This window comes from Prunus avium, chromosome 1 (assembly GCF_965620075.1).
Source record: "Prunus avium chromosome 1, drPruAviu1.hap1.1, whole genome shotgun sequence".
Lineage (NCBI taxonomy): Eukaryota > Viridiplantae > Streptophyta > Magnoliopsida > Rosales > Rosaceae > Prunus > Prunus avium.
The window spans coordinates 49,957,822-49,985,270 of NC_142284.1; the positions used below are offsets into that span (position 1 = coordinate 49,957,822).

The window sequence follows — 27,449 nt, forward strand, 5'->3', positions numbered from 1 at the left end:
CACATTTGAGACTTTGCTTGTGAGCTCCTCTTTGTTATTATTTCCTGGATTGGGAGAGCTCACTCTGCAAGCTTCCCCACCCATTGTCCATATTCCATTTCCATATAACCAGTTCTAAGGTTGGGACGAGGCTTTAGGTGGTCCATGGTGCACAAAATGCTAGTTAGTTAATGGTTGTGGGATGCTGCCACATGTCTGAATTTCAAATCGGACCCCGGGTGGTCCATGGCTAATGAGCCATGAGAATCTGCACAGAAGTGCAGGGGCTTCGTCTTTGTCCAAACTCCAAATGATATTGGGTCCCATTTAACCCTCAAATTCTGTCGGCCATTTTCTATGTGTCTCCTCCCCCTTTCAGTTTAAAAATACTTTTAAAGAAAAGAACCCTGAAATTTTGCCTTTCATTTTCGATGAGTTTCTTAGAAACCAACTGAAGTGATCCTATCCTCTCAATTAAATCCCTATATTATAGAGCTAGCTGCCACTGCATGCTGATTGGTTTTAAGGATTGACCTATGATCATAGAGGATTTAGTTAACACGTGCCCACTTAGTACATTAATACATTTAGGCATGATCATTTCCTTAACCCTAAAGCAACCAAAAAAGTGGCCCCGAAATTCACTACTCATCATCGCTTAACGAAATTTTTAACGGTTAAGCTAATGGTGGAGTTACATTGCAACAAATTTTCAATGTTTATGAAAAGGATAATCTCGTAATTCTTGGTCTGTAAACCCTAAATATGCCTTACAAGTGAAACCGCGTGATAATTAACTAAACCCTAATTTGTCAACAACAAAAAAATCTCCCTAAGTCTACATATAATGTTTAAGAAATAATAAATGCTTAAGCAGTGACGGAAAGGAGTTGGTGTGTGGTATTATCCACCCATTTCACGATGCATAGTTGTCTCGTTTAACATAATCACACGCGTTATAGAGTGAGGGACAGCTCAGTTGGAAGATTTGTTCTTGATTCTTTGGCATTTAAGCTGCAATTATTTCCCACGGATTCTGTCTTTGAAAAATAATAATCTAGAACTTGACCTTGCCATTTTAATATTCAATTATTCATGCAGAGGAAGTATATATACATGTAACATATTATATTTTGGCAATGGTAACCATCATGATGAGCTGCCTGAAAATGAACCAGCGATGAATTAACGCGGTTTTGTAATATGCCAAAAACCCTAAAAATGGCTGGTGAGATGGAACTGTAGGAAATTAATTGTGCTTTAATCTTCTTCTTTTTCTTTTTTTCTTTTTTTTAAAGTTGGGTGCGAGTCAAAGTCGTGCTCTCACTTCACACGCCAGAGATATGAGTTTGACTATTTGAGGCCTGTTTTTTTTAGATATAAATATGCAGTGAGTGAGTTGCTGATGTGTTTCGAAATTATTACAGACCTTTTGGAATTTCCAGTTGAATGTTTTCAACAAAGTGATTATTTGCCTATATGATGCTCTACTATCCCATCGAGAATTGATTTTCGGGTGAAATCTCAACTGCCTTCATTCTTCCCATTTGAACCCAAAATTATTTATTCATAAAAGTCACTCTGCTCACTTTCAATCAGTTGAGCTGGGGAAAGAAGCATCAAAATAAGCAAAACAAAACAAAAAAACATTGGCCAAATGGGTACGCAAGAGCCCTACATAAGAAGATTCATCCAATTGTGAAATTACATCGAGGAATCAAAACCAAAATTTTTCTTCATTGTGGATATACTGTACTTGTTTAGGATTGCACGTCTTAAAGTTTTGGATAAGCAGAAGTTAGTAGCTAGCTCTCATAACTAGTACTGCATATGCATATGGCTCCGTCCAGACCACACAGCTGAATCTATGGACACACATTGTGCCACTTGTTTATCTTTCTTGTTTTGTTCAAGCAAAAAGTTCATCCAAATTTGAAGGGATAATGGTTTAACCTAATTTAGTTATTGTATAAGCTGAGTGGAATATATGCTTTCAATATGATATTGTTTTGGACTTTATAATTATATAGTGGAAGCCCATGTGTCTTGAAAAGTGCTTGTAACCCAAAAAGGTGATGAACTCATTGGTGTTTTTTGTTTTTCGAAAGGTGGGAATAGATAAAGGTGTTTGATGAAATGTTTCAAACGAAGAGTCTGTGGAGCCGGTTGCTAATATAGGTATACAATATGAGAGAGAGAGAGAGAGAGAGAGAGAGAGAGATGATAATTGGTATAGGGGGGGAGGGTTGTGCACGCGGTTTTGTAGTACTAGAAGATGATAGTAGGTGGCTGAAAACCCTGATCGCCATGTGGAAACCACAATGAGCAAATGTGGAGGTTCCCCTAGCCACACTCTGATAATTTGCATGACTTTAAGGACTCGAAAAGACCCCAACATGGCTCCCATCACACGTTACGGCATATAATGTCCTCATGCACACATATATATTATTATTTTCATCTTCTTTAAATATCTTTGTTAGATCTTTATAGCTAGAGAGTTCCATGCAGTTAGGTACCGGTGAGAAAAGTACGTACAATGTTTTCTTCATGAGTAAGATTGAAAGAACAAAAATTGAATGTATAAAGCATGAAGATGTTGATAGGAAAAGAGTGACTGGAAACTAGAGGTCACGTATACTTGTACCGTGCGTAACACATAATTGATTAGCTGAGCTCTTGGACGTATATACGACATGTGTTTGGTTAGAAATTACTGAGTTTTGTATGCATTGTCATTGCCATGTACCATAAACGCTTGTGTGTAAAGGTAGATTGAAGAAGAAAAGAAGTGAAGGCCAGCTAATATGGTAAGCTCTTGGATGTGACTCAATTAAAAAAGACAATTGAGCCGTATATATATGAGGAGTTCGAAGTCAAAAAGTTTAAATACGAAGTCCAATGAGATACCATTTCTATGTTGTTACTTTTGTCCTTTGTTGCAGAGTTTTGTACCATATTGTAGTTATGCTTCTGCAACAAAGCAAGAAAATAATACCTTGCTTTTTGACCTGTCCATCTTAAATTATTTTGCAGGCTTTTCTTGTTGCAAGGCCACGTGACATGAGCTACTTACAAGTTTACAACAACCCAAATGCCAAATGGGAAAATTTTACTTATTAGAGAAGAAGCTACGTGACTGTAAAAATTGCCAAAATTATTTATGTTATTCCAAGGCCACTTTGGAGACTCCAACACTCAAAAACCTTGTAGCTTTTAATAAGAGTCTTCTTGTCGCATCAACATATCAAACGCAGATTAACAACCCGGAGGTTCCTTCCATTCGATTTATTTTGGAGATGACAAGATGTTGCAGCAGGCAATACATGCACACTTGCTCCTCTCAAGTCAAAGATTTCCAGTCATGACTCATGGCCAAGCCCTAATTCTTCACCATAATTAATCATGGAGAAACTATGCCGGCCGACCCATGCGTGCTGTCTTATTTTACGGCTCTTCAACATATGATGTATGTTCACGTGAGGAAGAGAGTTTGATGCCACTCCAGGTGAGGAAAGATGGCATTTTCAAATTAGGAGTCGGGACAAGATCGGATCCAGAAAAATTTCGGGATCACGTGTTAAGTAACAAGATATATTCAGTTTCTTGTTTTTCTTAAATTATAAATATTATTGATGCATAAAAATGGTGAAACACGTTTGGGCCCAACATAGAGATGATGTCGTCTTCGGCCTCACGGGTTCTTCAGCAGAGGAAGTGATCTGCAAGGTAAAGAACAAACGATTAGTCCTTGAGTACTGGTCGAAAACTCTCCAATGCTATAGTTAGGTTTTAAGGACAAAGTGAATAGTTATATGGATAAAGTAATGGCTAAATAACCGAATGTAACAATGATCTCGTATTGGGGACTTGTGCCCCTTTTTATAGACTCTGGTGGGTGTGCGTCCGGAGTGAGATTTCGATGTGGGACTGTGGGACTGTGGGACTGTGGGCATTGACAGATAAGGTACCACGTGAGAAATCATTAGTTAGGCGCATTCTTTTGGCGTGATCTGCAGGATGGGTTGCCAAAGGCTCATCACCTACCAATGGTATTCTGTGGGTCAAAATGCTTCGCCGAGCGGCGCTCCCCTTTTGGGTCCGTTGTTTCACATGTCTTGTTTTAATTGGCTGGTCAGATATAATATAAACAAATATAATCTCAAATATTCAACACGCACAATATATAAGTCCTGCGTATCCAACAACCAACCTACAGACCTCAGGCCTTCATTATACAACATCAATCATCAATATAAATTGGGTCTCAAAACAACTTAAATAAGTTTCCTAGATCCATACTGACATAATTGAAGATAACAACACAAAACAAGATATTTAGTTAAAATATGACACGTGTTCGAGTTCGATGAAAATTTTTATTTCTCGAAGAAAATGCATTTTGATAGAGAATATCGTACCATTGAAAAGCCCATCAAGTTAGCTCAAGTAGCGAGGGAGTGTAGGAAAATTGATTAGAAATAGATTTAGGATATGTTAACGATTCAATCTCTCAAATATAACCCAATGATACCCTAATTACAGAAACAGTCATGACAAATTTTTCTCACGTTGGACACCTAAACGTAGGTCCAAAATCCACTCATTTCACATCAAAGCCCAAGGACCCCATTTTTTTTTCTCGTACAACAGAGTTTGGAGCATGTCATCTTATCTCCAATTTTATCGGATGTGCCAAAGGGGAACAAGAACCTCTTTAAATGCAATAACGCATTTGAAAGGGCCAACCCAAGTAAAGCAAAAATAGGATGGAAATTGTCCATGCGACACCTAAGCTAAGCCTGGGTTTTTTAATGGGATGGAGCTTTTTGCATCATGCATGCAGGCTCAATGTCTCCCACTAAAACTTCTACCTTATCCTTGAACTCCATTACCAGAACAGCTTGGAAGAAGATGAACCTTTTTTTCTTTCAGTACCGTCTACAACAACACGACTATGATGTTGTTCATGTGCTTTTGTTTTGTTTTTTTGGTACAACATAATGGACTTGATTTAGTGGATGGGATGAGGCTATCCCTGCCGCCCCGTACCCCACTTCTCTTTGAAAGTATTGTCAAGGGGGGATTCAAGCAAAGAATCTCGGATGCATGGATAATTACTCTTAACCATTTAAGTTATAAGCCTATATTGCCCTATCCCACCAATCAAATGTTTAAACTTGGATAAAATAAAGGGCTTCTTAGATGTAGGTCCAAAACAATTTGCTGTCATTGGGTTTGGTCCTCGCATTTTTGGTTTTAGATGTAGGTCTTTTGATATTTATTACTTTTTTTGTTGTGTCGATTTTACCCTTAAGGTAAATTAGGAAAACACATTGAAAATCTAAATTTAATGCATTATTTCCTTGTAATTGAATTCCAGAATTTAAATTTTGAATTTTTTCCTTGATGATTTTCCTAATATATGGATAAAATAAAGATCCACATATTATACCAGTAAATAGTGTTATCATTAGCAACGAAAATACTTAGTGATAAATCATGTTACCTATAAGTTAGAAACATAAATTAGAAAACTACCTATAAGTCAGATACAAAAATAGACAAAATAAAATTGTATGTTACCTATAAAAAAAAAGGTACATAAAATACTAGTACACATTGTCGAAAATATGAAACAACATATATATACATATGCAATAGGCAATAGGCAATATGACATAAATGATTATTACCCAATTCAAGTCATAAGGGGCAACATTGGAACAAAAAATGATTTTAAAAATAAAATAATACAAATATTACATAAAAAAATATTTAAAAAGGAATGTAATTCTATGTGACACAAAAGTCAAAGGACTTGAATCAAAATCACCAAATATGAGGATTAACCCAACTCCTCAACAGGAATTTGAATTTATATTAACTTTTCTATAAAATAAATAAATAATGCAAATAATAACTTGAGATGTTTGGCCAGCCTTTACTTAGTTTTAAGCTAAGAAATGGATTAATATTAATATTAAGCTAATAAATTCTTTGACTAACATCACTATTACCTATATTACAAAAGTGAATCATGAATATAAAAATCTGAAAAACAATAATATGGTGTGTTGCTCTCTTCTTTTTGACAATTGAGAATAGATGAAATCCTAAATTCGATTCATCTTGAAAAACTGGGGAGGAAATAAGAGCCTGCAAACCTCCATCTCAAATTACATCAAAGAATTGGCTCAAGAAAAACTGATTTAGCCGACACATCTGAGAACTAATTCAGGCTTCCCTTCCCAAAACAATTTCAATGAAAGAATAAACACATGAAAAAATAAGGTTAGACGGATCGTGGTAAAGATTCCTACAAAATTTATGTTACTGTGCCAAGCAGCTTCAAGAGAGATATGTCAAGATGTCAATTGAATGACTTGAGGTGAAAAACTTGGCAGTTTGAGACATATGACATCTTTGTTGCGGCCAGTTTAAACTTCTTGGCGGCATCTTCGTTCTCTTCTAAACTAATCTGACCAAAATACTTAGACCACCAGGATGTGCTCCTCAATTTAGCCTTCGGAAAGAAAACACTTCAATATGTCAGTTATGCAGTGAATGAAAACAATTATGTAAAACCCCAATAACAATTTGAAAAATCAAAGACAAGGTAGAACGACGAAATAAAAAGAAACATTAGAAGGCAGAAGGGTATAAAGACATGGACAATGAACATAAAATGTTTTATCCTTTTGACATGTTCAAGGTTCGAAGAATAATTGAACAAGCAAACATAAAGGAAACTAGAGTATCCTAAGTGCAGCAGTTACTTACCGCCTTCCCAAATTTGGAGACCTCAGCAGCTTTAGCTCTCTGCTTACGAGGATAGCCTATATGGAAGATATCAAACATCTCATTAGTCCGACAGATTCGTAAATTTCTCCCACTAAGTTGTGGATTTTGTATTGCTACTTGGCACAAATAAAACACTCTGTTCCTGATATGAAAGAAGACAAAATCTTCTCTTTTTTGGTCAAATCACAAGACAAAATCTTATCGAAGAACCAGAAATACATCTTCAAAAGAGTAAGAGGCAAAACCAGGTGGACTATACGGCACCCAAACAGGCACATTTTATCAAAATGAAAAGAAAATACTCTTGTCACCTTCCTAGATTCGACCTGCTCACAAGTTGTTACAAAAGAAGACAGGTTACAGATCTCCAAATCCAAACTAAGTGTAAGATGACGACTCCAGAAACATATGAAATCAGGCTTATACGGATTTGAACATCAATAGTTAAGTAGAGGTTGGCCATCAATGAGGGGCATAGAATTGCAAATGATGTGACCATAATCAGGTAGAAGAACCTCAAGGATAGAAGCGCAGCCTATAAATGTACAACGAAACGCAAAATACATAAATGTATTTAACAAGTAGACATAAGATCTTACCAGTAAAGACCACAAGACCATCAACTGATACCCTTGCCAGATCCGGGAGGGTCTTGTTGAGGTATTTATCCGACAAATAATCCAACGCATCCGAAACAAGTACAATAGAAAACGACTTTGGCCTGTATGGAAGCGGATACTTGATATCAACAACACGAACTATGTCTTTGCGCACAAGAGCTTTGCAGCTTCTACCAGCATCCTCTACATCATAAGGTTCCACACCCCATGCTTCAGTTTCTTCCTCACTCAGCAATGTAGAAACCACTGCACAAGTATCAGGGCCAACGTGCAAAACCTTATGCATGCTGTCACCATATGCTTTCTTCAAAACAGGAATTACTCGTTGGACCTCCGCTGTGCATGAGTAATCACCTGCAGCTAAAATCTTCATATGAGGAGACCTAAAAACAAGTTCATAGACCAGCAAAAATGTAGCAAAATTACGAAGACGTGAACTAAATCGCCACCTGATTGTCAACTCATACCATTTTCCAAAGCCAGAAACTGGGATTAAATTTCACAAACTAAAACATAATTGCTAGTGTTGCGACGGTTTTAATCATTTTCACACAAGAAGATACATATTGTCTTTAAGGCAAAAGACCATTTTTTTGTAATTTACTCCCCAAAAAAAATGTTTTGTGGCATGGTCTGGTACAAAATATAAATAAAAAATTTAAGAAATATGCAGAGCATATACAAAATATACCTTCAACCCTGCTAACAACCCCTTTAACAATGCTACCACCTCCACCTACATGCAGTCACAAATACATAACATGAACAATATCTATCAGACCAAAAAATAAAAATATTATGAAATGAAGTCGAATTCGTTACGCATTAAGCAAAACAAATCGATATGTAAAATCAAATTAAAAGCAAAAGGCTACCAACCTCTGCCGCCGTTGTATGAATAGGCAAGAAGAAGCAATGCACCCTGAAAATTCATCATTACCATTATTCAAATGAACCCAACATTATTTCTTCAGCCCACAAATTAAAATAAAATAAAAGGAAATTGAGTGTAAATTAATTACCACAGCGATAAATGCGACTGATAAGATCGGAGAAGACCTCGACTTAGAATAGGCAGAGCCTGAGAGTAAAGAGCCTCCATTGTCCCCAAATCGCCGAGACGGGTTCAAATTCACATTCACTGGCCTCCGAGACATGGCTTTTCAGACTCTGCTGTTTTATATGTATCTCTGCCATAATTAATTAATCAATTAAAATCGCATTTGCCAAGCACATCTGTTAACGAAATTACCAGAAAAAGAGGCACTAAAGAACCCACATTGGATCGGATTTGCCTGCTGCTGACCCAGAGAGTCTCTGTGCTATGCGTTGGGAGTTGAAGACGATGGTTCGTTTTTTATTTTTTTGGTTCCAAAATCTAATTGGTTTGGGCCGATTGGGCCCATGAGCCCACGGCCCACAAATCACACAAGCCCACATCCCCAAGATTGGAGATCGGTTTCTCTGCTCAGATGTGTCTCCAACTCCATTTCCACTGAGAATTTGAGAGAGAGTCGTATTCCAAGGCGGTGTAAGCGACTCTGTGAGGAAATACAATTAATAAAAAGTCCTATTTTTTTTAACAGGAAAAACCCTAGCCATGGTTGTTGGGTTTCGCGAACATTTACAGTAACAATTGTTGAATTCGATAGGTAAAGCTTGAGACTTTGCGGGAAAATGAGCGACGACGATGATAATCGGAATAGGAATAAGAATGGCCCGTGGACGCCGCCAAACAGACCCTACCAGGAGAAAGAGGAAGATATGAAGATTTGGGGAATTCTGGTGTTCGGTCTAATTGGCGCCACCGCCACCACTCTCGCGGTAAGTTCAATTTTCTTCATCTTCCTTCTTGTACGAGTGTGAGGCCAATAGGAATTGAGAATTGAGAATTGTGTGGGAATTTGGCAGGTTTCTCAGCTTCGTAGGACTGTTGATTGGGTCTATACTCAGGTAGATTTCGTATAAATAATGGGTTTGTCTGCGATTTTGTAAATTCGAAGCCTTTTGTTATTTGTGAACCGAAAGTTCTATGCTTGAGATGAAGTTTAAGAGACCATGGTTAATGTAGTTAAAAGTGCTTAATTAGAAAGTAATCCTGTTCTTTTCTTTTCTTCTTCTTAAATAAAAGTTAATATGTGGGTTAGTTTGTAGTTCTTACTGGAGCTGATCATGTTTTTCATTGCATGGAAAAAGTTGTTCAGATCACAATCATCGTGGAAAGGAGGAAGCGGTAGTTCATTCCGGACATCCTTTCAGGAGGAAGCATGGAAAAAATATAATCGTCGCATGCAAGAGGAGTATGAGGAAGAACTGGAGAGAGTGGTGAGTTTTCATTCTAATTTCTATATTGGTTTTCAGATTTACTTCTCGGCAACTATCTGTTAATCATGCAAACGTTGATTGTAAAACTCTGATTAATGTTTATTTATTTATTTGTAAGACTGAAATCTTCCGCCATTATTGCCATTATTGTAAAACTCTCAGAGTGAGTGCTGTTTCTTAGCCAATTGCTGTTTTGCCTTTGCTCAAACTTTTTTATTTATTGTATATCTCTAAATGCAAAAGGCATGCACAAGTCATCACTTTGCATCCCGAAAACCTGCTGAGCTCAGATTTAATATTTTCAACTCCAATGTTAGAGTAGTTCTTAGTGCTTGCCTTAAAATGTCAAGTCTCTCTCTCTTTATAACAAAGAAAGCATCCCTAAGATGACTCATAGGGTTGTTTTCTTTTTAATCACGATTGTAACATAGAAAGCATCCCTGAGTTAACTCAAAGGATTGTTTTTTTATTTTTTTATCATGATTGTCATCTGTAGGAACGTATTAGGCGTATGCAAAGTGTGTTCAATAGAGAGAGGAACAAATACAAAAGCAGCTATGAGAGCTGGAGGGAAAATGGTCAAGGTGCATACCATCAGCATTTCCAGCGAGAAGATTGGTATTGGAAAACTGATACATCCTTCAAAGACCGGAGGAATAACTACAGGGAGACTCCTAGGGAAAATGCAAGCTATTTATTATCGCATCACTACTCAATATTAGGCCTTGACAGGTGAAGTTGGTATCATGCATAGATCTCCTTTTCTGTGTGTTGTTGATAGTCAATATCTGGCTGATGTACCAAGTTGAGTTTATATCATTTTAAGATGTAATGCTGGATTCACTTTGCAATTTCGTCCCATGTTCAGAAGATCAGATCTGTCAGACATGTATTTGCATGATTCCCCAATCTCATCAATAACATAAACTTGACATTTTCACTTCTCTTCTTTTTTGAACAGGTTTAGAAAGGCACCTTACACGGATGCTGAGATTAAGGTATTCCCTGTGTTTTGACGTACTGTTAACAGCGTTCAGAGCTAATAGATTTCGCCCTCTGTATTTTCCCCTATTAATTTTATGACTGTAATTGGATGTTGGCTGTACCTCGTGACATTTTATTTGTGGTGGAGATTATGATGGACCTGCTATAACTTCGTGTCAGATATAACAATAGAGATCATTGGTTCAAACCACAACAAGAACTTGTAGTTCTGATATGTGCGTTGTATTGAAGTTCCAGCAGCTGTTACTAGAGTCTAATCCATTAAAGAGTTTCATAGAGTAACTGAGTCATTTATTTTGTGTTCTTAACCTTGTTTTATTCTTGCAGACGGCTTTTAGGACCAAGGCAAAGCAATTTCACCCAGATCAGAACCAAGATAATAAAGGTGGGGTTTTCTTGGCCATTACCGAATTTTTGTTAGCTGATGCCATTGCTTTGCATTGAAGTTCACTGCTTGTCTTTTGTTGCAGAGGCCGCTGAAGCAAAGTTTAAAGAGGTAATGACGTCCTACGAGGCCATAAAGAAAGAGAGGGGACACACGAATCTGTGAACCGGCTGATACAGCCTGAGATTTTTGAGACGTTTAAGGGCGCAGGGTTGTGCAGTATTCAACAGGGCACTTCCACCTTTTCTTTGCATTATTAGTAACAGCAAGAACATAATTCTGAGTAGATTAATCTTAGCCTCGTGATAAAGAATTTGAAAGTTCGTTCTTGATGTTGTATATCATATGGGAATAATTGGTGATATTTTTTTATACCCACATAAAGTAAAGGCGGGCTATGTATTTGGATTTTGGAGAACATGCGACTATGCATGCATAGGCTTTGTAATATATTGTTTTAACAATTTTCCAAAAATTATGTGATGTATAAAATTAATTGAGTGTGATTAACTGAAAAATAATTCGGTAGAATTTAATTTTGTTTACCATGTGGATGTTCTGTGTTTTTTTTATCTTTTTCTACGGGTTGAATTTGATCCTTAAATAAAATAAACAAATAAATAAATTATTGAGGACATTAGAAGTTTTTTTCTTTCTATTATGTACTTTAAAAAAATAAAATAAAGGAATAAACACATAGAAAGAAAGAGTCCTTGGAAACAAAATCTGCGGTTACTACAACAAATCTCTGTTTTTTGCATTCACCACCCTCCCCCTTCAACTTCGCACGAGGAATGGCAGGTGGCAGTCCAAATCGGAGCCTCCGCCGGCAGCACGATTTTCTCAAAACCTTCAATTTATGCTATCTTCAGTCTTTTTCATTTGCTTCTCACTTGAGACAGGTGCTCTGTAATATGCTGGAACAGTAGCGGGAAAAAACATTTGTCTAACTCCTTCGGCCTTAATTATGGGGAATATGATTCCTGAGGCACTCTGCAGCAGAGAAACTTGTCTGGTCAGAAATTAAGCACCTCACTAGTGTGAAGAAGGGAAAATACAACCAATTTATACTCACGGAAATTAATCTGGCTCCAATCCAGGCGCGTTTAGGCGATGGAAATGGCAGCAACAGTCGACCAACACCATATACTGCAACAGCGAAGAAATGGAGAACCAAACTCAACGGGCGAGGGTTGAGTCCTGAGAGTAGAGATACTGGTCCATTAGAGAATACACCTCCGAGACTTAGGTAATCGAAGCAAGCCTGGCGCATTTCCTTCCTCGCTTGATCAGGTGAAGAAGAAAAGACCTTGTAAAGGGCCCCTGCCAATGTATTTATAGTGGATGCCACTGGCTGAAAATTGGAGGATTATATAAACTGAGTTAGAGTTTAGATAGCGCAGAACTTCGTGTTTTAAAACACCAGCATATTAATATAACTTACCTTGCGCAGAGTGTAAAATGATTCTAGATATTTCGACAGTGTGGATGCATCATTTAGGTTGGTCAAAGGCCTGAGAAGATTCCGCAGCACAACGATATCAGACAATGCCACGGTCATTCCTCCCCCTGTTAGAGGGTGGCGCATATTGAATGCATCTCCCATCAATAGTGCTCCAGGAGTAGGATAGGGAGCGGCTGGCATGCTTCTGTTGGGCATTGTCCTTATGGTACCCTTATCAACTGCAGCTATGAAGGCATCATAAAGTTGAGGGGGAATCTGCAATTGAAGTGCAGAGGAAACATGAAACCAAATCCTGGATTTAATGGGTAAATAGAAAAATGCAGAGAAGAAAAGAAAGTTCAATAAAGTCATAAAAAGCATATATATGTACGGTACCTGAGGAGCCACCACAGTCTTCAAATACTTTGCCATTTCACCATTTGAAATGGAAGGAACTTTTTGTCCAGGTACATCAACCAGACAGCGAACCTCCGTACTACTGATTTGATAGAACAAAATAGGAGAAGGGTCTGCTAATATAACATGTCCGTGATTTGCATGTGGAAGATCGCAATTCTCCAGGATTAACCCAACAAAACAAGAAGGCACATCCACCTGCAGAAAACAAAATTAATAAATAAGAAGTTGATGACAGCTCTAGGCATTAACAAAGTTGAATGTTACATATGTTTTTAGTTACTTTGCAGACAAATATAATGCTATATATCCAAACCTCACCTTAGGATCACAAAGAGAGCGACGCAAGTTGGAGAAACACCCATCACAAACAATAGTAAGAGGTGCATATGCTGTCATCTCTTGGCCAGTCTTATTCTTGTATTGCACACCTTTAATTGTTCCCTTTTCTTCAAGCAGAGAAGTAACTGTTCCTTGCTCCAATTGCACACTAAAGACAATAAAAGAAAAGGGAAAGCATAACTACAAGTGAATAGAAAGTCTCCAAAGAAATGAAATATATTAAACAATAGCACGTGAACTCGCCACTGAGTCAACAGGCAGAAACAAACAGTATAAAGGAAACCAACATTTGATTTGTATCAACCAAGGGAGAAAATGCATACTTGGGAATAGTTGCAGCCTTCTCCCGCATCCTCTGTATGAAACGGCCATTGTGGAAGCTCCTTCCAGACACATCTGAGTGAAATTTCTCCAAGGGGTAAGAGAGTCTAGTATTTTTCCCGTCCTTGAAAAGAGCATAGCCAAACACCCGCTGGGCATCAATTTCCTCCACACAATCTGCAGTCAGATATAATTCAAAGTCCATTAACTAATGATTTCTGCTGTAATTCAGTTAATCAATTCCAACTAATTCACTATGAAAGAAGAAACTTGCTGCATAAACATATACATCTCCATGGTTAAAAAGTTTGAATGAGACTACCTTCTAGTCCCAGCTCAATTAATTTGAGGTAGCCTCCAGGTTGTAGTAGTTCACCAACAATTCGGTCTGGCTCTTGCAAGTCTCGTTCAATCACATGAATTCGACGTCCATCCTTCAGTCCAAAGTAGGTTCATCAATTTCCACAAGAAATAATTTGCACTAGAATCAAACCAGATAAAAGAAAACTAAGCAATTGCCATCTCCCTTAGGGCGTCTTCAGCTTTGATGTTTGCTTTTTGTTAATGAAAAAAAAAAAAAGGCCCTGTTTCAACAATCTTTTACAGTACGGATACAATGTAAAAAAATTAAAAATTAAAAGTCAAGCGCAAATATGAGCTTGAAAAATTAAGCTGCAAAGTACATCAAAGCTTAATTTCAATCCATGACCAGCGTTGTAAGCTTGAATCTGGTCAGTAAGACAAAACCTCACAAAAGTGCAGGCCCTTGTAATTACAGGACTTAGTGGTAGTTGGTAACAGATGGATTACTTAGTCTACATGTTTTTCTTTTTGGTGGGAATAGTATGTCGTATTAGACTCTTCATATATAAGGAATATACTTTTGTTAGCAACGCATTCTGTCCTTTACAATCCCCAGTCCTAGCTGTTAGACAATACAGGACATGTAGTAGTTATTCAAACGTAATGTTTGAAACAATAATCTAAACAAAAAATATAAAAGATTGCAGAAAGAGATATTCCTTTAGATTTGTACCTCTGCCTGTACGAACTAGACTTTAACAGCACACTTGATCGAATCAAAAGGTCTTAGTATTATCAATTAAAATTGCACATATGTATTTTAACTGGGCAACCACTTACAATTTTACCAAAGATCCTACCAGCAAAATTTCCGCAGGCAATAAGTTCGTATATAAAGTTTTGACAGTAACTATGCGAGTGATGCAACAACGTCGTCGAAAACTCGAAAATTATTAGGACCAGAACAGCAAATTGAAACCACCATCTTTATTCATATTCTAGCATGATTATCAGAGATGATGTCAGATTAAGACATAAAGGTGTAAGCTACCTAGATGACATTTGAGCAGGTTTGTTTACTTGTTAAAGCTTAATTCAGAAGGTTATTAGAGTAATTCTGTATAACATGCAGGTGTATGTGGTGCCCGCGCTTGTGTGTCACTGTGTTTGTAATTAACCTTAATTTTATATTAAATCAAATCACTACCAGTTTTCAAGAGCATCTGCTTTTTCTTTTTAACCTTTTCAAAAGAATTCAAGCGCGTGTGCCTCATCGCACACAGCAATCAGAATACCATACCGATTCAAATCAACAAGAAATGAAAACAAATGTGTTTGTTTGCCGAGAAAATGAAACTCAAGAGGCTCAAACGAAGCATATTCTCTCACCTTGCCGAGAGTGTGAGCCAGAGCAGCGCCGGCGACGCCTGCTCCGACTATTATAACGTCGACATCGCCGTCAGTAGATCTGCATTCTCCATTCGAGACCATGACGCTCTTCACGCACTCGCTTCTCTTCTCCACCAAAGCGCTGCGACGATCGTCGTTCCTCTTCACCAGCGTTCTGTACAGCGCCACGAGGCCCAGCACGGAGGCCAAGATCCATCCAAGCAAGTACTGATCCGCCATTTCTCCTCCGAAAATGCGAACTCGATCGAAGCTCTCAGAGACGACAAGAGGACGAAACGACGACGCGTCTCTCTGTTTCTCACTCTCTCTCTCTCTGTATTGGCTTTTTTCTTGATGCGTCTCTCTCTCACACACAATACACACTCTCTCTTCTCTCGAGTCTCTGGCTCTTCGCTGGCTCTTTGCCTTTTTTGGAACGGTTATACGTTGTTGCAACGGTGCCACGATATGTGTGTTGGCAGGGCATGTTCACCTTTTATAGGGCTCCACGAGTCAAAATGACAAATATGTCACAGCTGTGCAATACGATGCGTTTGGTTGGATTTCTATCTTGCGCCATGTGAGTGTTCTAGCTTAAGCTGTGCGTATTGAACCCTAGGTTGACTGGTGCTTCACTTTTTATTCTAAATTTTTATGTTTTTTTATATTTTATAATCATGTATTATTGAGAGGTGTATTCAATTAAAATTTTAAAAGAATTTGTAAAAGTTTGGGTGTATTCGATTCAGATTTCAATTGACTTAAAAAAAATCCATCGAAATCTAGGTCTATTTAATTATGACTTTTTAGACATCAAACAAAATTTAGGTATATTCAAAAAGTCATTTATTTTGAAGGAATTAATGAGTTGCCCAATTTCGTTAGAATTTAAAGTGGTAAGTATAAATACAAAATGCCTTGACAAATCTTATGTCAAAACCCTAGAAACTTTGAAAGTGCTCTGTGCTTTCCAGTCTTTGAACATGTGTGCTTGTCAAGTGGAGGTAAAAAATCTCATCTTTTTCTACTACGCTTTCATATATGTATGATCTCTCATCGATAGTCTTCCCAATAGTTGTTGTTGTTGTACATCATATATCATATATCTTCAATATCGATAGTCTTTGAACATGTGTTCCTCTTTTTCCCAATAATTATTGTTGTTGATTACAAATAAAAGCTCCAATCTCTTCTCTCTGAATAGTCGTTGTTGTTGTACATCATATATCAATATACAATAGCACCCCACCCTCTTTTATGCTTGATTGAAGATTGCAAGGAGTTAATGAGACGGAACTGGAGTTGCAACATCTCTCATGTTTACAGAGAACAAAATAAAGTTGCCGACCACCTTGCCAATATGGGGCATGGGCTCCCATTGGGTATGCACCAGTATGAGTTTGCTCCTGATTATCTTACCAATACTTTATTGGATGATAAATTATGGAGGACCCACGCTAAGGCTGTGCCTGTTTAGCCTTTCTTTCTCTTGGCTTCGGCCATCCTTATAACCAAAAAAAAAAAGAAAAACAATCCCATCCTAGTTTTGTTTTGTTTTTTTTATTAAAAAAAAATAAATTTGTTTTTGTACATCATATTATGCTATAGCCTTCTTTATCGATCTACATGCATCCCTTTTTCTTTTTTTTTTGCCTTTTTCCTTCTTTATATTAGTTGCTTATATGTGCAATTTTTTTTTTTGGTCATTAATGGAGATGGAAGAAGCACAGTACTATGAAATGAAGAAATCAATGAAGAAAAAGAAGAAGAGGAAATGGACGACGAAGAATTAGAGAAACATTATTTTGAAACCATAAAGATATTGTTGATGACAGCATAAGTAATAGCTCAAGTGCTAAAAAAAAAGGGGAAATGAAATAAAATAACATTTTAGAACTTTAATAAACTCTTTTAAAATCTATGATAAAACTCTAACGAACACCATTAAAATCAATCTAGGAATTCAATCAAACTCTATGTGGAGTTTATAGAAATCAATTGAAATATATTGAACTCTATAAACTTTATAACTCCATTGAACTCTTTTAAAATCTTAAATGAATACACTTGAAAAAATACAAGTAATTTGATTTCCTTTTGTTTTATAATCTTTTTATTATATAGTATTGGAAGTTGTAAGTTTAAAGTACAAATAATTATGGCTTAAATGTTAAAATAGTCTCTGTATTTTATTTATCCGACCAATTTAGTCTCTGTGTTTTTAATTTGGCCAATTTAGTCATTGTGGTTTACCACATGTTAGTGAATGTTGTCCATTTCAATGTATATTTGTTTTTTATTTTTTGCCTGCTCTCCAATTTACAAGCATCCACAGTATCACAAACCCCTTTTCTATTTTACATGGCCCATGAGATTAGGGAACAAATTAGATGAATAAATTACTGGTTGAACTGTGAATAATTTGACCAAAATTTCGTCTTGGGTTTAGAACTTAGAGTCAAGGCTCTCACTTCGAACAGTTGTCAAACAAAAAGAAGGTTGGGGTACTCGAAAAAATATATATAATTTTTTGGTTACGAACGTATTATTATATAAAATCAGGTGAATCTGATTTGTACAGTATATTAGTCAAGAATAATTAAGCTGGGATGGCATATGATCTAAAATAAATAATATTGTAATCTGATTGGTGGGAGCGTGACAGGCATTACATGTTTTACGGAACTTTAAAAAAGGATATTTGGGAAAAAAAGAAGTGTGGAAATTGGATCAAGAGACCTATATTATAATTTTTAGCCAAAGAAAGGAAAAAAAAGAGAGAGAGATCAATATATTATAATTCTCAAGCTCGTCACACATTAACTTTCTAATTAAAGTGTTTAATATACAAACAGTCTCAAACCTAAAGTTCGAAACATTGATTAATTTTTTGTGACAATATATTTTATGCATGAGTTCAAGCTTTCACATTGATTTTTGGATGTTTTCATCCTCTCCTCTGTGTTATCATCAAACATCTTTACCAAAAAACAAAGTATAATCAGGATTAATTTGCAAGATTAACGTAAATTATATACCAATATAATAGGAGGAGTAGTCGGATGACCAAGGTCCAAGACAAAAGTGCACTCCGCCGCTGAAGAATTCGGCGGGCACACTCGTCCGTACGCCGTCAATAATAATGCAACAATAATTTATTTTTTATGAACTAATCAGTCAAAATGAGTAAGACGTGATATAAAACCAATTGGCGGCATCAGAGTGTAGTTTGGGTTTGCCACTTGCATCGCATGTGTTAAGAAATATGTCCAAATTAACGGCTTCTTTTTATTAATTTGCCTAATGTAAAATCCCGCGCAACAACATAACAAGTTTGACTCAAGATGAGTGAGACTGAACTTTACCATGGCTAGAAAACGTTTTTGGTCGATATAGTTTTCATAAAGTTCAACTTTTATGTTTTAGGATTTTTATAAACTTGTGTTAATTTATTGTACGAAATTCGTCAATTTTAGTCTTTTATGTGACGTTTGCGTGACATTTTTTATATATATAATAAATGAATGAAAGTTGACCGATGTCATTGGATTGGAATAATTTGTAAATTACATAAACTAAACTCAATGGGATTAACCTATATAATCATATTCTATATTATGACAAGACTTTGTAACTCGATTGGTTAAAAGTGCTTATTATGGCATACGACGAGGTTCTTCCTCTCTCAAATATCTAGAGTGCTACTAAACGAATCATAAAATTAACTGAGTACACCCTACTACAAAAACTATTTATTGAATTACTAATTTACCTTAATATAAAATGACCAAAAATGATATATTGAATTATGAAACTTCGTCATCGTCTCCTCGACCGGACATAGCAATGCTTCCTTTATAACATCTTCTCCTCCACCGTCACACTAACACCGTCGTCGCATCTGCTTCTCCACCGTTACAGCAGCGCCGTCGTCGTACCATTATACTAGTGTCGTGGTCGTCTGATATTGGTAAATCTCATTTTGATTTTGTTATCAAATGGGTTATACTATCTTGATTTGTTCTTCACTGCCCACAATGTTTCGTAACCTTCCTCTGGAAATTGGTTTTAATTTGTTCTTCAAAGGGAGCAGTTTCTAGGTTGTTTCAACATCGAAAATGCCTTTATAGCTTTTCTGGTTTAGATCCAAATAATATGTTGAGGGCCCATGAAAATTCCTTCATATAACTTGTGAAATCAAATAATAAGTTCAATGTTTGTGTCTGTAAATTCAATACATTTATAAATATAAACATAGGGCACAAATTCATGTAAAAAGAGAAATTTGGTTTAGGATTGGTATTAAGGTGTTGTCTGATAGAGAGTATAGGTGTATCAGAGGTATTTTTTGTAGTTAAATAGGGTGTACTTAATTAATTTTATATTTTAATTAAAATATTAGGGTGTACTTAGATCATAGGGTGTACTCAGTTAATTTTAGGGTTTGTTTGGCAGCACTCTATTGTATATTAAAAGAAGAAATCATATTATATCGAATATAAATTTTTAAAATTTTGTATTATTCTTAAAATTTACTAATGCCACGTTGTCATGCTATGCAAAATGAGTTTTTGAGCCCAATGCGAAAAGGGCCCAACGGGCCTGTTGGCAAATCCATTAAGGCAGAAACTCAACTGAGAAGCAGAAAATTAAAATTAAAAGACGGGCGTAGCGGCAGTAGCGGGAACTGATTTGCGAAAGGCGAAAGAAACCAACCAAACCAAAGAGGCAAGACGCGGTACAGCAAGCAACAGCAAAAATGGAATTTGAGTGCTCTACTCTGAGTCTCTGGAGAGAGGCCCTATCTTCTTACTCGTCTCGCATCCAATCACTCAACAAACCCAATTTGGTTTCTCTCGACGACTTTTACCGCAACGAGCTCCCTTCTCTCCTCCACCAACGAAACCCTAGCCCCTTCATCACCACCTCCGAGCTCTCTGACCTAATGCGCTGGAAGCTCACACGTGGCAAATGGCGGTACCTCTCTCTCTCTCTCTCTCTCCTTCAACATTTTTGTGTGTATATATCAATTCTGCGGTTAGACTGAGGAGTGCTAAATTTGTATTTAAAATTGTGAATTTGAGGCCGAGGCTGTTGGATTTCGTATCGGCTTTGGACGAGGCCGTGGTGAAATCGGCCTCCCAAAAGGCGTTTCAGGCTCTTCCTGATATCTCAAAGGCTATCTCTGAGCTCACGGTGCTCAAAGGGGTGGGTCCCGCCACCGCCTCTGCCGTTCTGGCAGCTTACGCTCCTGACGTGGCGCCCTTCATGTCCGACGAGGTGAATTAGCTTAGGGTTTTGAGTGTAGATTTTGGGTTTATTGCTTCTCATTTGAGTAATGTCTTTCTGGTTGATTTTCAAATTTAATTTGTGTTTGTTTGGTAACAGGCTATGGTTGCAGCTCTTGGCAACTCCAAAGACTATACACTCAAGCAGTACCTGTTATTCGCAAATAAGTTACAGGAGAAAGCAAAGGTCAGTCAATTCCTTCAGCATTGGTGTAACTCGGAAAATTACTTGATGACTGCAATGCAAGCATATAACACATGCACATTATACAAATCTAGTGCCAATTAATATAGTGTAATACTGTATGTGGAACAAAAATCCCAGGGTTGGTGCGGTTGTATCATATGATCTCGCATCTACCCATCATATGATGTCCATGCGATTTGATGATTGTGAGAGGGCACGCATACCCCCTGCCGGATTGAACTTTCTCAGGGCTGATTTTCATCGTCATGAGCATGAAAGCTGCTATCTTTGTAATTCAAGCCTATGTTTTTTTATGGTGATGGAGTGTAGCATGTCCATTTTCCGTACTAAATTAAATTATAATATTAAGTGTGCCAAATCTGTAAGTTGTGATACTTTTAGTTTGGCATGGTGTTAACAAGAATATTATCTAAACTAATGTCACATTATTTACTTTTCCATGGATTTTGCTGCCACTTTTAACTATCTGCTGGTGGAATGCATGCAGGAACTGACTGCCGAAGGGGAGAGCTTCACACCATCAGATGTAGAGAGGGCTTTGTGGAGTGGTGCTGTAGGGGCCAAGCTGCTATCTTCGGAATCAGATCCAGACCTCAAAACTGATAAAAGTAAAAATCCCAACAAGAGAAGGCGAAAGCGCTGATGTAGTGCTCAGCCATTTAACTGGCTTTGGCAATGCTTGTAAGTTCTAACTAACTTCAAAACTACATTAAAATGCTGTACAAGCAAGTATTTCATCAACTCTCATGAACGAAGCTTGTGCTTTGCATTTTGCAAACTATGAATCATTGACTCATATGAGTAAATATTGTCTGAATTTATTTTATTTTATCAGTTTCTGGGATCAAAAAGCCCTAATTCTCAACGTAAACTAGAAGCCCATTTAAACTTTGGCCCTACCATTAGCAGTTACTGTTAACATATCGTTTGAATGAAATTCTAGACAGACTTTGTTGGTTTTGGTCCATGCTTGGTCAAAAAACTCTGCAATACGTTAAATTGGTCAGCCCCCTCTCAAAGAAACGCGTTTATTAAAATTTGAAACACCCAATTGGAATGAAATCCATAAAAAAGCTAATTATCTTTTATAAGCTCTCCTATTTATTGGGCCATCCTAATGCTTTTCCAAATCGTAAGGAGTTTCCTAGGCTCCCCTTTTGTCGTTTGCTTTGTCATAACGGCCTTCCAATTCCAAGCTGTAATCAAGTCTGCTAACGTGTCAACGCGCTATTCGTTTCCAGGTCGGTTCCTGTGCGAGCAACAAATCAGATAAAAATCCCCTCCCCAAACTCCCTCAACGGCCAACCCAACAACCCCCATAATCTACCAAAATGACGATTGTCTCGTCAGACCGGAAGTACCGGCGCAGCCCCAAAACTCCGCTCCTGCCCCAGAAGCACGACGACCATGACTCCGTCGAGGTCGGTTTCAACGGCGCGTCGTTTTCCGGAGCCGTCTTCAACATGTCGACTACAATCGTTGGTGCCGGGATCATGGCTCTGCCGGCGGCGGTTAAGCAGTTGGGCCTGATTCCGGGCCTAATTATGATCGTTTTGGGGGCTATGTTGACCGAGTCGTCCATCGACATGATCATGCGGTTCACGCGAGCTTCCAAGACAGCCTCGTATTCGGGTCTGGTCGGCGACGCTTTCGGTGGGCCCGGACGGAGCCTCCTCCAGCTCTGCGTCGTCGTCAACAACTTGGGCATGCTCGTCGTCTACATGATCATCATCGGTATAGTTTCTGCTCAACAATACTTTTTATTTTTAATTTCTGGAGTGTATTTATTTTTTGGTCAACGAGGTTCAGACTTTCCGAGTTTAGCTGCTAAGCGACGTCGTATGTGCCCCAGCTTATATTTTGGGAAGGGGCTAATTTTGGAATTTTGGTGTTGCAGGGGATGTGATGTCGGGGACTTCGTCGGAAGGAGTACGCCATTCGGGTGTAATAGAGGAATGGTTTGGTCAACGTTGGTGGACCGCACGGTTCTCGTTGCTTCTTCTCACCACGCTCCTTGTTTTGGCTCCTCTTATTTCTTTCAAGCGCGTGGGTACATTCTCTACCTCTCTCTCTCTCTGTTTTTTTTTTCTTGTTAATAATTACATATTTTGACAAATTGTAGTCGCAAAAAAACTAGTTGCATTATATAATGTAGCCCAAGTTAGTAAATTGCTAGCCATTTTCTGGTCCTGCTTATATTGTCATATAAGCAGCTACAGTTCTGGCAATGAGCTTGCATTGGTTGTTTTGCTTGAACAACTATTGAAGACTCTGAACTTCCTTGAGTTATTTACGAATGAATGGAGGCAAGCGTTATTATGTATAATAGGAAAAAAAGTGTTCATATGATGTTCCTAAGAGATGATATCAGATCAAATACCACGTAAATAGGGTTTCAGCTGTTGACTGGCATAACAATTATTGATTCAGTGACTGATTTCTGTACATATATTATCTTTTTGTGCTAGATTCGCTGCGATACACATCAGCATTGTCGGTTGCTTTGGCTGTTGTTTTTGTGGCAATAACAGCGGGAGTAGCAATCTTTAAGTTGATGGATGGAAGCATTGCATTTCCACGTTTGATGCCCAAACTCGTTGACCAGGCATCATTTTGGAAGCTTTTCACTACCATTCCCATTCTAGTCACTGCCTATATCTGCCACCACAACAGTGAGTACTCCATATGCAAATAAGCCTGCTAGATTTCTTTTGTTTTTATAATAGAATTATTGTTAAGGAAATAATGCTTTGTGGTAATTTGAAGATTATATTAGTCCATTAAATTTGGTAATGAATGCTAAGGGAGCGGTTAACAATGGTCATGTTACGTTATATTTTGCCCATAAGATACAAACGACCACCATAATCATAGGCGCTGATCTATCTCACGGCAAACTACATAGTTAGGGACTACAGTTCAAGCTTATCAAGTGACTCGGTGGATACACTTTGGTTCTAATTTCTACAACCATGGTGCATATTGTAATCTCAAATGGCATTTGATTGCTTAATACAAGGATGTGTATTCTATTAGCTGACTACTTTTCTATTGCACTTGCAGTTCACCCAATAGAGAATGAACTAATAGACCCTACCCAGATGAAGTCAATAGTGCGGACCTCACTTGCATTTTGCTCATCTGTTTACATTGCAACCAGCTTCTTTAGTTTCCTTCTCTTTGGGGATCACACGCTGGATGATGTGCTGGCAAATTTCGATGCTGATCTTGGAATTCCGTATAGCTCATTTCTTGATGATATTGTTAGGGTTAGCTATGGCGTCCACCTGATGCTTGTTTTCCCCATTGTATTTTTCTCCCTTCGCCTCAATTTAGATGGTCTTCTCTTCCCCTTTGCCATTCCTATTGCATTTGACAATCGAAGATTCTACACAGTAACTGCAGCTCTCATGGGTTTTATTTTTCTTGGAGCCAATTTTGTGCCTAGCATCTGGGATGCCTTTCAGTTCACAGGTGCTACAGCTGCCATCTCCGTTGGTTTCATATTCCCCGCTGCCGTTGCGCTTAGGTAAGCAACATTGACTATAATGAACTTGTTATAATAACATTGATAGAATTGCACGTCGAAGCATAATATTTTTCTAAGCTCACACACTTGAACAGAAGGACAAGCTAAAAATAAAAGGTTGCATTTAGCACTTGATGTTTTGATTGACTGAGAAGAAACCTTCTCTGCTTTGACCTAAAAGCCATGCCTTCCTCCTCTGTCCTGTTATGCAGGGACACTCATGGAATTGCAACAAAGAAGGACAAACTAGTGTCGTGGGTGATGATCTTTTTAGCTGTCTCCTCAAGCACAGCGGCCATCTCCAGTGACATTTACAGCATTGTCAGTCGTGATAAACTCGCTGGAAGCTGACATACGAGAACAGCAAAATTTTCCATTCGTTTCATTTAGAATTAGATTAGATTCCTTCATCTTTTTTCCATACTTTTTTAATACACACTTTTCTTTAACTTGTTTTTATTTTATTTTTAATAATAAAAACCTACTAATCATTGATCATTAAGAAAATAAAGCGATTGCTGTATCATGTTGTTATGTGGAAAGATTAATCAGGTGGTGGATAAAATTACAATTAACTTGACCAAAGAGGTTTAAATAATGATTCTTAGTGGGTCCCCCACCAAACACCAAAGCTGTTTCGCATTGCGTTGTTGTGGCATTATTCGACTCAAAGCTTTTCATCGGTTGGGATTGGATGATCATCTGTGCTTGCTTTTTGAACCTGGTTTTACTTTGGTCGTTTTCAATTTTTCCGAATTGTGATGACTATAGCATCCGAAACACACATGGCCTGCCCCTTTCCCTTTCTCTCTCTCCACCTGACAGATCTAGAACAGCTGACCAACACATGAAGATTGATCAGTTTGATCACATTTTTCACAACCTCAGAAGCTCTTATATTGTTTTCGTTCACTTTCATGGTTTCATGGTTTCATGGTTTCTCTGCGCCAATAATATAAAATATACAGAAAAGCATAAATTATATGTTGCCCACAGAAAATTTTCTTTGGGATTGTTTATTTGCCAATCTGACGTCTTACGTTGTTGTTGTGGAAATCATACAAGTCGTGGTCTTCAACAACTAAAATATATCGCTGGGCCTAGTGTTTGTCTCCTCGATTTATCCACGTGGATGATGTTATTGTTATTACTAGTTTGTCTCCTCGATTAGAAAAATATTTGTGCATGATGTTATATAGCTGGGCCAGTGTCAACTCTACAAAGGAAGGCTGATGTTTGGTTTTTCTCTTTCGAACTTGCGTGTAAAAGGGTGGTTGCACGGACACTCCAAAATGCTGGTTTTTGAGATTTTCCATGTCGTCGTGTCGCCGTATTGCCGTGTCGCGTTCCCGTGTCCCTGTACCCGTGTCCGTGCAACATACTGTCTTAACCTACATTTGCCTAACACCATTTAGAGGATTATAATTGTCGACAATATTTGAACAAGAGACAACAAAACCATACTATTTTTGCCAGTTGCATTGCATCTTAACTCGGATAAAAGTAAAAACCCATAAATTTGATGGAAGATTCGATGACAGATGGTTCTGCGCGATAGAAAACGATGTTTGAAAGATTCAAAATTAGACAAAGTCATCTTGAGCCAGTAGGAAGGAAGTTTAGCAGAATGAGACAAACAAAAGTTTGGAGCATCTGGAATTTGGCCAGGCCATGCCTATATTCACACCTGTTTTTGAATGAGATGTTCACGGCGCTCTCTTTTTTTCAAATTTACATAAACATTGCGTATAAGTGTTAAGTAAGAAGGTGTTTGGCCCGTGGTCCATACTCCATACTGAAACTGTTGTTAAGTCAAACACTCAAACTTTTGTTAACATCCGATGTATACAGTAACTTTTGCTAACGGAACACCCTCCCTCTCCCAATTATAGCTAAATGCATATGGCAGTCAACTAGGTTGGATTGGATCCTTAGCCTTAACAAAACTTGACAGAATGAAATCTTGAGTGTTTGACTTGTTTGCTATCTTATCCTTTTTTTTTTTTGTGGTGAAATCATGAAGGATTGTTGAGAAATGGCTTCATACTGTGAAACCCTAATGATGTGCCAATTATAGAAGAAGTGCAAAAATAAAGTAAAATTTGTGACTTGGATTATAATAGCAATGAATTTGTTTATAGTTGGCCCATTTCCATCTCCAACAAGAACGACAATGAACTTGGACATCCTCAAAAGTCATGAGTCACAATAGAAAAATGAAACAACTCACTCACAGGGAATTTACAAGACATGGACACCATTACTTTACATCCAAATACATAAATAAATCAGCACGTTTGCAATGCATAATTGGATGATTTAAACCAATCAGAAAACGACATGTCAATTCGTGATTCATTTATAATAATAAAAAAAAAAAGAAGTTTCAATATTTGACAAACAATTGAATTTGAATATATAAAACAATTTGACGAAATAGTCCAAAAGATATTTCTTGCAATCGTAAGCTTTTAAAAGTTGGATTTTGCAGTCGTAAACAAACCGGTGCTTTATTATAACATTTTATTAATGATTGATTTATATAAAGCGCAGTGTCGGTTCGGGGTGACACATCACATATATGATATACAAGTTACATATATCATTGTGATATAACTAATGTTACTAATACAATTAATTATCAATTAACTAGAATATTATTTCTTTACTAGGAGCTATAGTACTCTGATTTTGCTTTAAACCTGCCACTTGGACAGTCATTATGATCCCTAACGCATTTAATTATGGATTAAGAGCAGTGCTCTTTGATCGCACCTATCACCTAATCTTTGATTAGATTTAAAGAAAGAAAATGCCACATGGACCTACATGTCCTCCAACTTTTGTAACTTTCTACTTTTGTTCAATCCGTTGCTGAATTAAAACTTGTATAATTCTCCGTTTTTCTTCTTCAAAATTTTAAAAAGAAAACAAAGAGGAAGAAATCAAAATCGAAAGCAATCACAGTGGAGAGCTGTCATCCACAATTAAAAGTTATATTATCATTGCTATTCCAAAGCCAATTTCACCGATTAAACATCATTAGTTATATAATACAATACTAATTCGGTCATTAGTGTCCTAATGCAT

The 27,449-nt window shown here is 37.4% G+C and overlaps 5 protein-coding genes across 7 annotated transcripts; 3 read left to right on the forward strand and 2 right to left on the reverse strand.

Moving 5' to 3' along the window:
- Nucleotides 1-6,034: 6,034 nt before the first annotated feature.
- On the reverse strand, nt 6,035-8,750 carry LOC110748288 (putative pectin methylesterase CGR3). Of its 2 annotated transcripts, none has more exons than XM_088254278.1 (7): nt 8,683-8,750; nt 8,426-8,593; nt 8,283-8,325; nt 8,095-8,139; nt 7,383-7,757; nt 6,763-6,818; nt 6,035-6,505 (listed from the first exon to the last, which is right to left on the reverse strand). In XM_088254278.1, exons 2-7 carry the CDS (start codon nt 8,558-8,560, stop codon nt 6,353-6,355), a joined length of 807 nt encoding a protein of 268 aa, XP_088110404.1. In that variant the 5' UTR covers nt 8,561-8,593; nt 8,683-8,750; the 3' UTR covers nt 6,035-6,352. The 2 variants fall into 2 exon arrangements, with proteins under 2 accessions (XP_088110404.1, XP_088110399.1); XM_088254273.1 differs by having other exon boundaries at nt 7,383-7,763.
- A 125-nt stretch (nt 8,751-8,875) lies between these two features.
- Nucleotides 8,876-11,610, forward strand: LOC110747302 (Chaperone DnaJ-domain superfamily protein). Of its 2 annotated transcripts, XM_088254284.1 has the most exons (7): nt 8,877-9,227; nt 9,315-9,356; nt 9,600-9,728; nt 10,225-10,460; nt 10,690-10,726; nt 11,061-11,118; nt 11,204-11,610. In XM_088254284.1, the coding sequence occupies exons 1-7, from the start codon at nt 9,081-9,083 to the stop codon at nt 11,281-11,283; spliced, it is 729 nt and encodes a 242-aa protein (XP_088110410.1). In that variant the 5' UTR covers nt 8,877-9,080; the 3' UTR covers nt 11,284-11,610. The 2 variants fall into 2 exon arrangements, with proteins under 2 accessions (XP_088110412.1, XP_088110410.1); XM_088254286.1 differs by lacking the exon at nt 9,315-9,356 and having other exon boundaries at nt 8,876-9,227.
- Nucleotides 11,611-11,751: 141 nt separating this feature from the next.
- On the reverse strand, nt 11,752-15,802 carry LOC110747303 (squalene monooxygenase SE1). Its single transcript, XM_021947499.2, has 8 exons — nt 15,335-15,802; nt 13,965-14,076; nt 13,645-13,819; nt 13,301-13,469; nt 12,959-13,177; nt 12,563-12,838; nt 12,194-12,472; nt 11,752-12,111 (listed from the first exon to the last, which is right to left on the reverse strand). The coding sequence occupies exons 1-8, from the start codon at nt 15,572-15,574 to the stop codon at nt 11,971-11,973; spliced, it is 1,611 nt and encodes a 536-aa protein (XP_021803191.1). The 5' UTR covers nt 15,575-15,802; the 3' UTR covers nt 11,752-11,970.
- A 4,200-nt stretch (nt 15,803-20,002) lies between these two features.
- Nucleotides 20,003-21,473, forward strand: LOC110768551 (DNA binding protein). The gene is made up of 4 exons (XM_021972317.2): nt 20,003-20,311; nt 20,419-20,614; nt 20,723-20,809; nt 21,318-21,473. The coding sequence occupies exons 1-4, from the start codon at nt 20,094-20,096 to the stop codon at nt 21,471-21,473; spliced, it is 657 nt and encodes a 218-aa protein (XP_021828009.1). The 5' UTR covers nt 20,003-20,093.
- A 688-nt stretch (nt 21,474-22,161) lies between these two features.
- On the forward strand, nt 22,162-24,870 carry LOC110768550 (amino acid transporter AVT6A-like). The gene is made up of 5 exons (XM_088246947.1): nt 22,162-22,564; nt 22,728-22,880; nt 23,299-23,502; nt 23,894-24,359; nt 24,572-24,870. Exons 1-5 carry the CDS (start codon nt 22,162-22,164, stop codon nt 24,708-24,710), a joined length of 1,365 nt encoding a protein of 454 aa, XP_088103073.1. The 3' UTR covers nt 24,711-24,870.
- Nucleotides 24,871-27,449: the final 2,579 nt, after the last annotated feature.

Bases quoted from the DNA above. Each gene is read 5' to 3' on its own strand.
- LOC110748288 (XM_088254273.1), bottom strand. From the start codon at position 8,560: ATGTCTCGGAGGCCAGTGAATGTGAATTTGAACCCGTCTCGGCGATTT. The intron at 6,819-7,382 runs GTAAGATCTTAT...TCTTCCATATAG, and splicing joins TGGTCTTGTGGTCTTTACTG to GCTATCCTCGTAAGCAGAGA. The intron at 6,506-6,762 runs GTAAGTAACTGC...TTCTTTCCGAAG, and splicing joins TCTCCAAATTTGGGAAGGCG to GCTAAATTGAGGAGCACATC.
- LOC110768551 (XM_021972317.2), top strand. From the start codon at position 20,094: ATGGAATTTGAGTGCTCTACTCTGAGTCTCTGGAGAGAGGCCCTATCT. The intron at 20,615-20,722 runs GTGAATTAGCTT...GTTTGGTAACAG, and splicing joins CGCCCTTCATGTCCGACGAG to GCTATGGTTGCAGCTCTTGG. The intron at 20,810-21,317 runs GTCAGTCAATTC...GAATGCATGCAG, and splicing joins AGTTACAGGAGAAAGCAAAG to GAACTGACTGCCGAAGGGGA.
- LOC110747303 (XM_021947499.2), bottom strand. From the start codon at position 15,574: ATGGCGGATCAGTACTTGCTTGGATGGATCTTGGCCTCCGTGCTGGGC. The intron at 13,820-13,964 runs GTAGTCTCATTC...ATCTGACTGCAG, and splicing joins AATTGAGCTGGGACTAGAAG to ATTGTGTGGAGGAAATTGAT. The intron at 12,473-12,562 runs GTAAGTTATATT...TCCAATTTTCAG, and splicing joins CATTTTACACTCTGCGCAAG to CCAGTGGCATCCACTATAAA.
- LOC110747302 (XM_088254284.1), top strand. From the start codon at position 9,081: ATGAGCGACGACGATGATAATCGGAATAGGAATAAGAATGGCCCGTGG. The intron at 9,228-9,314 runs GTAAGTTCAATT...GGAATTTGGCAG, and splicing joins CCACCGCCACCACTCTCGCG to GTTTCTCAGCTTCGTAGGAC. The intron at 10,461-10,689 runs GTGAAGTTGGTA...TTTTTTGAACAG, and splicing joins TCAATATTAGGCCTTGACAG to GTTTAGAAAGGCACCTTACA.
- LOC110768550 (XM_088246947.1), top strand. From the start codon at position 22,162: ATGACGATTGTCTCGTCAGACCGGAAGTACCGGCGCAGCCCCAAAACT. The intron at 22,881-23,298 runs GTACATTCTCTA...TTTTTGTGCTAG, and splicing joins TATTTCTTTCAAGCGCGTGG to ATTCGCTGCGATACACATCA. The intron at 23,503-23,893 runs GTGAGTACTCCA...TTGCACTTGCAG, and splicing joins CTATATCTGCCACCACAACA to TTCACCCAATAGAGAATGAA.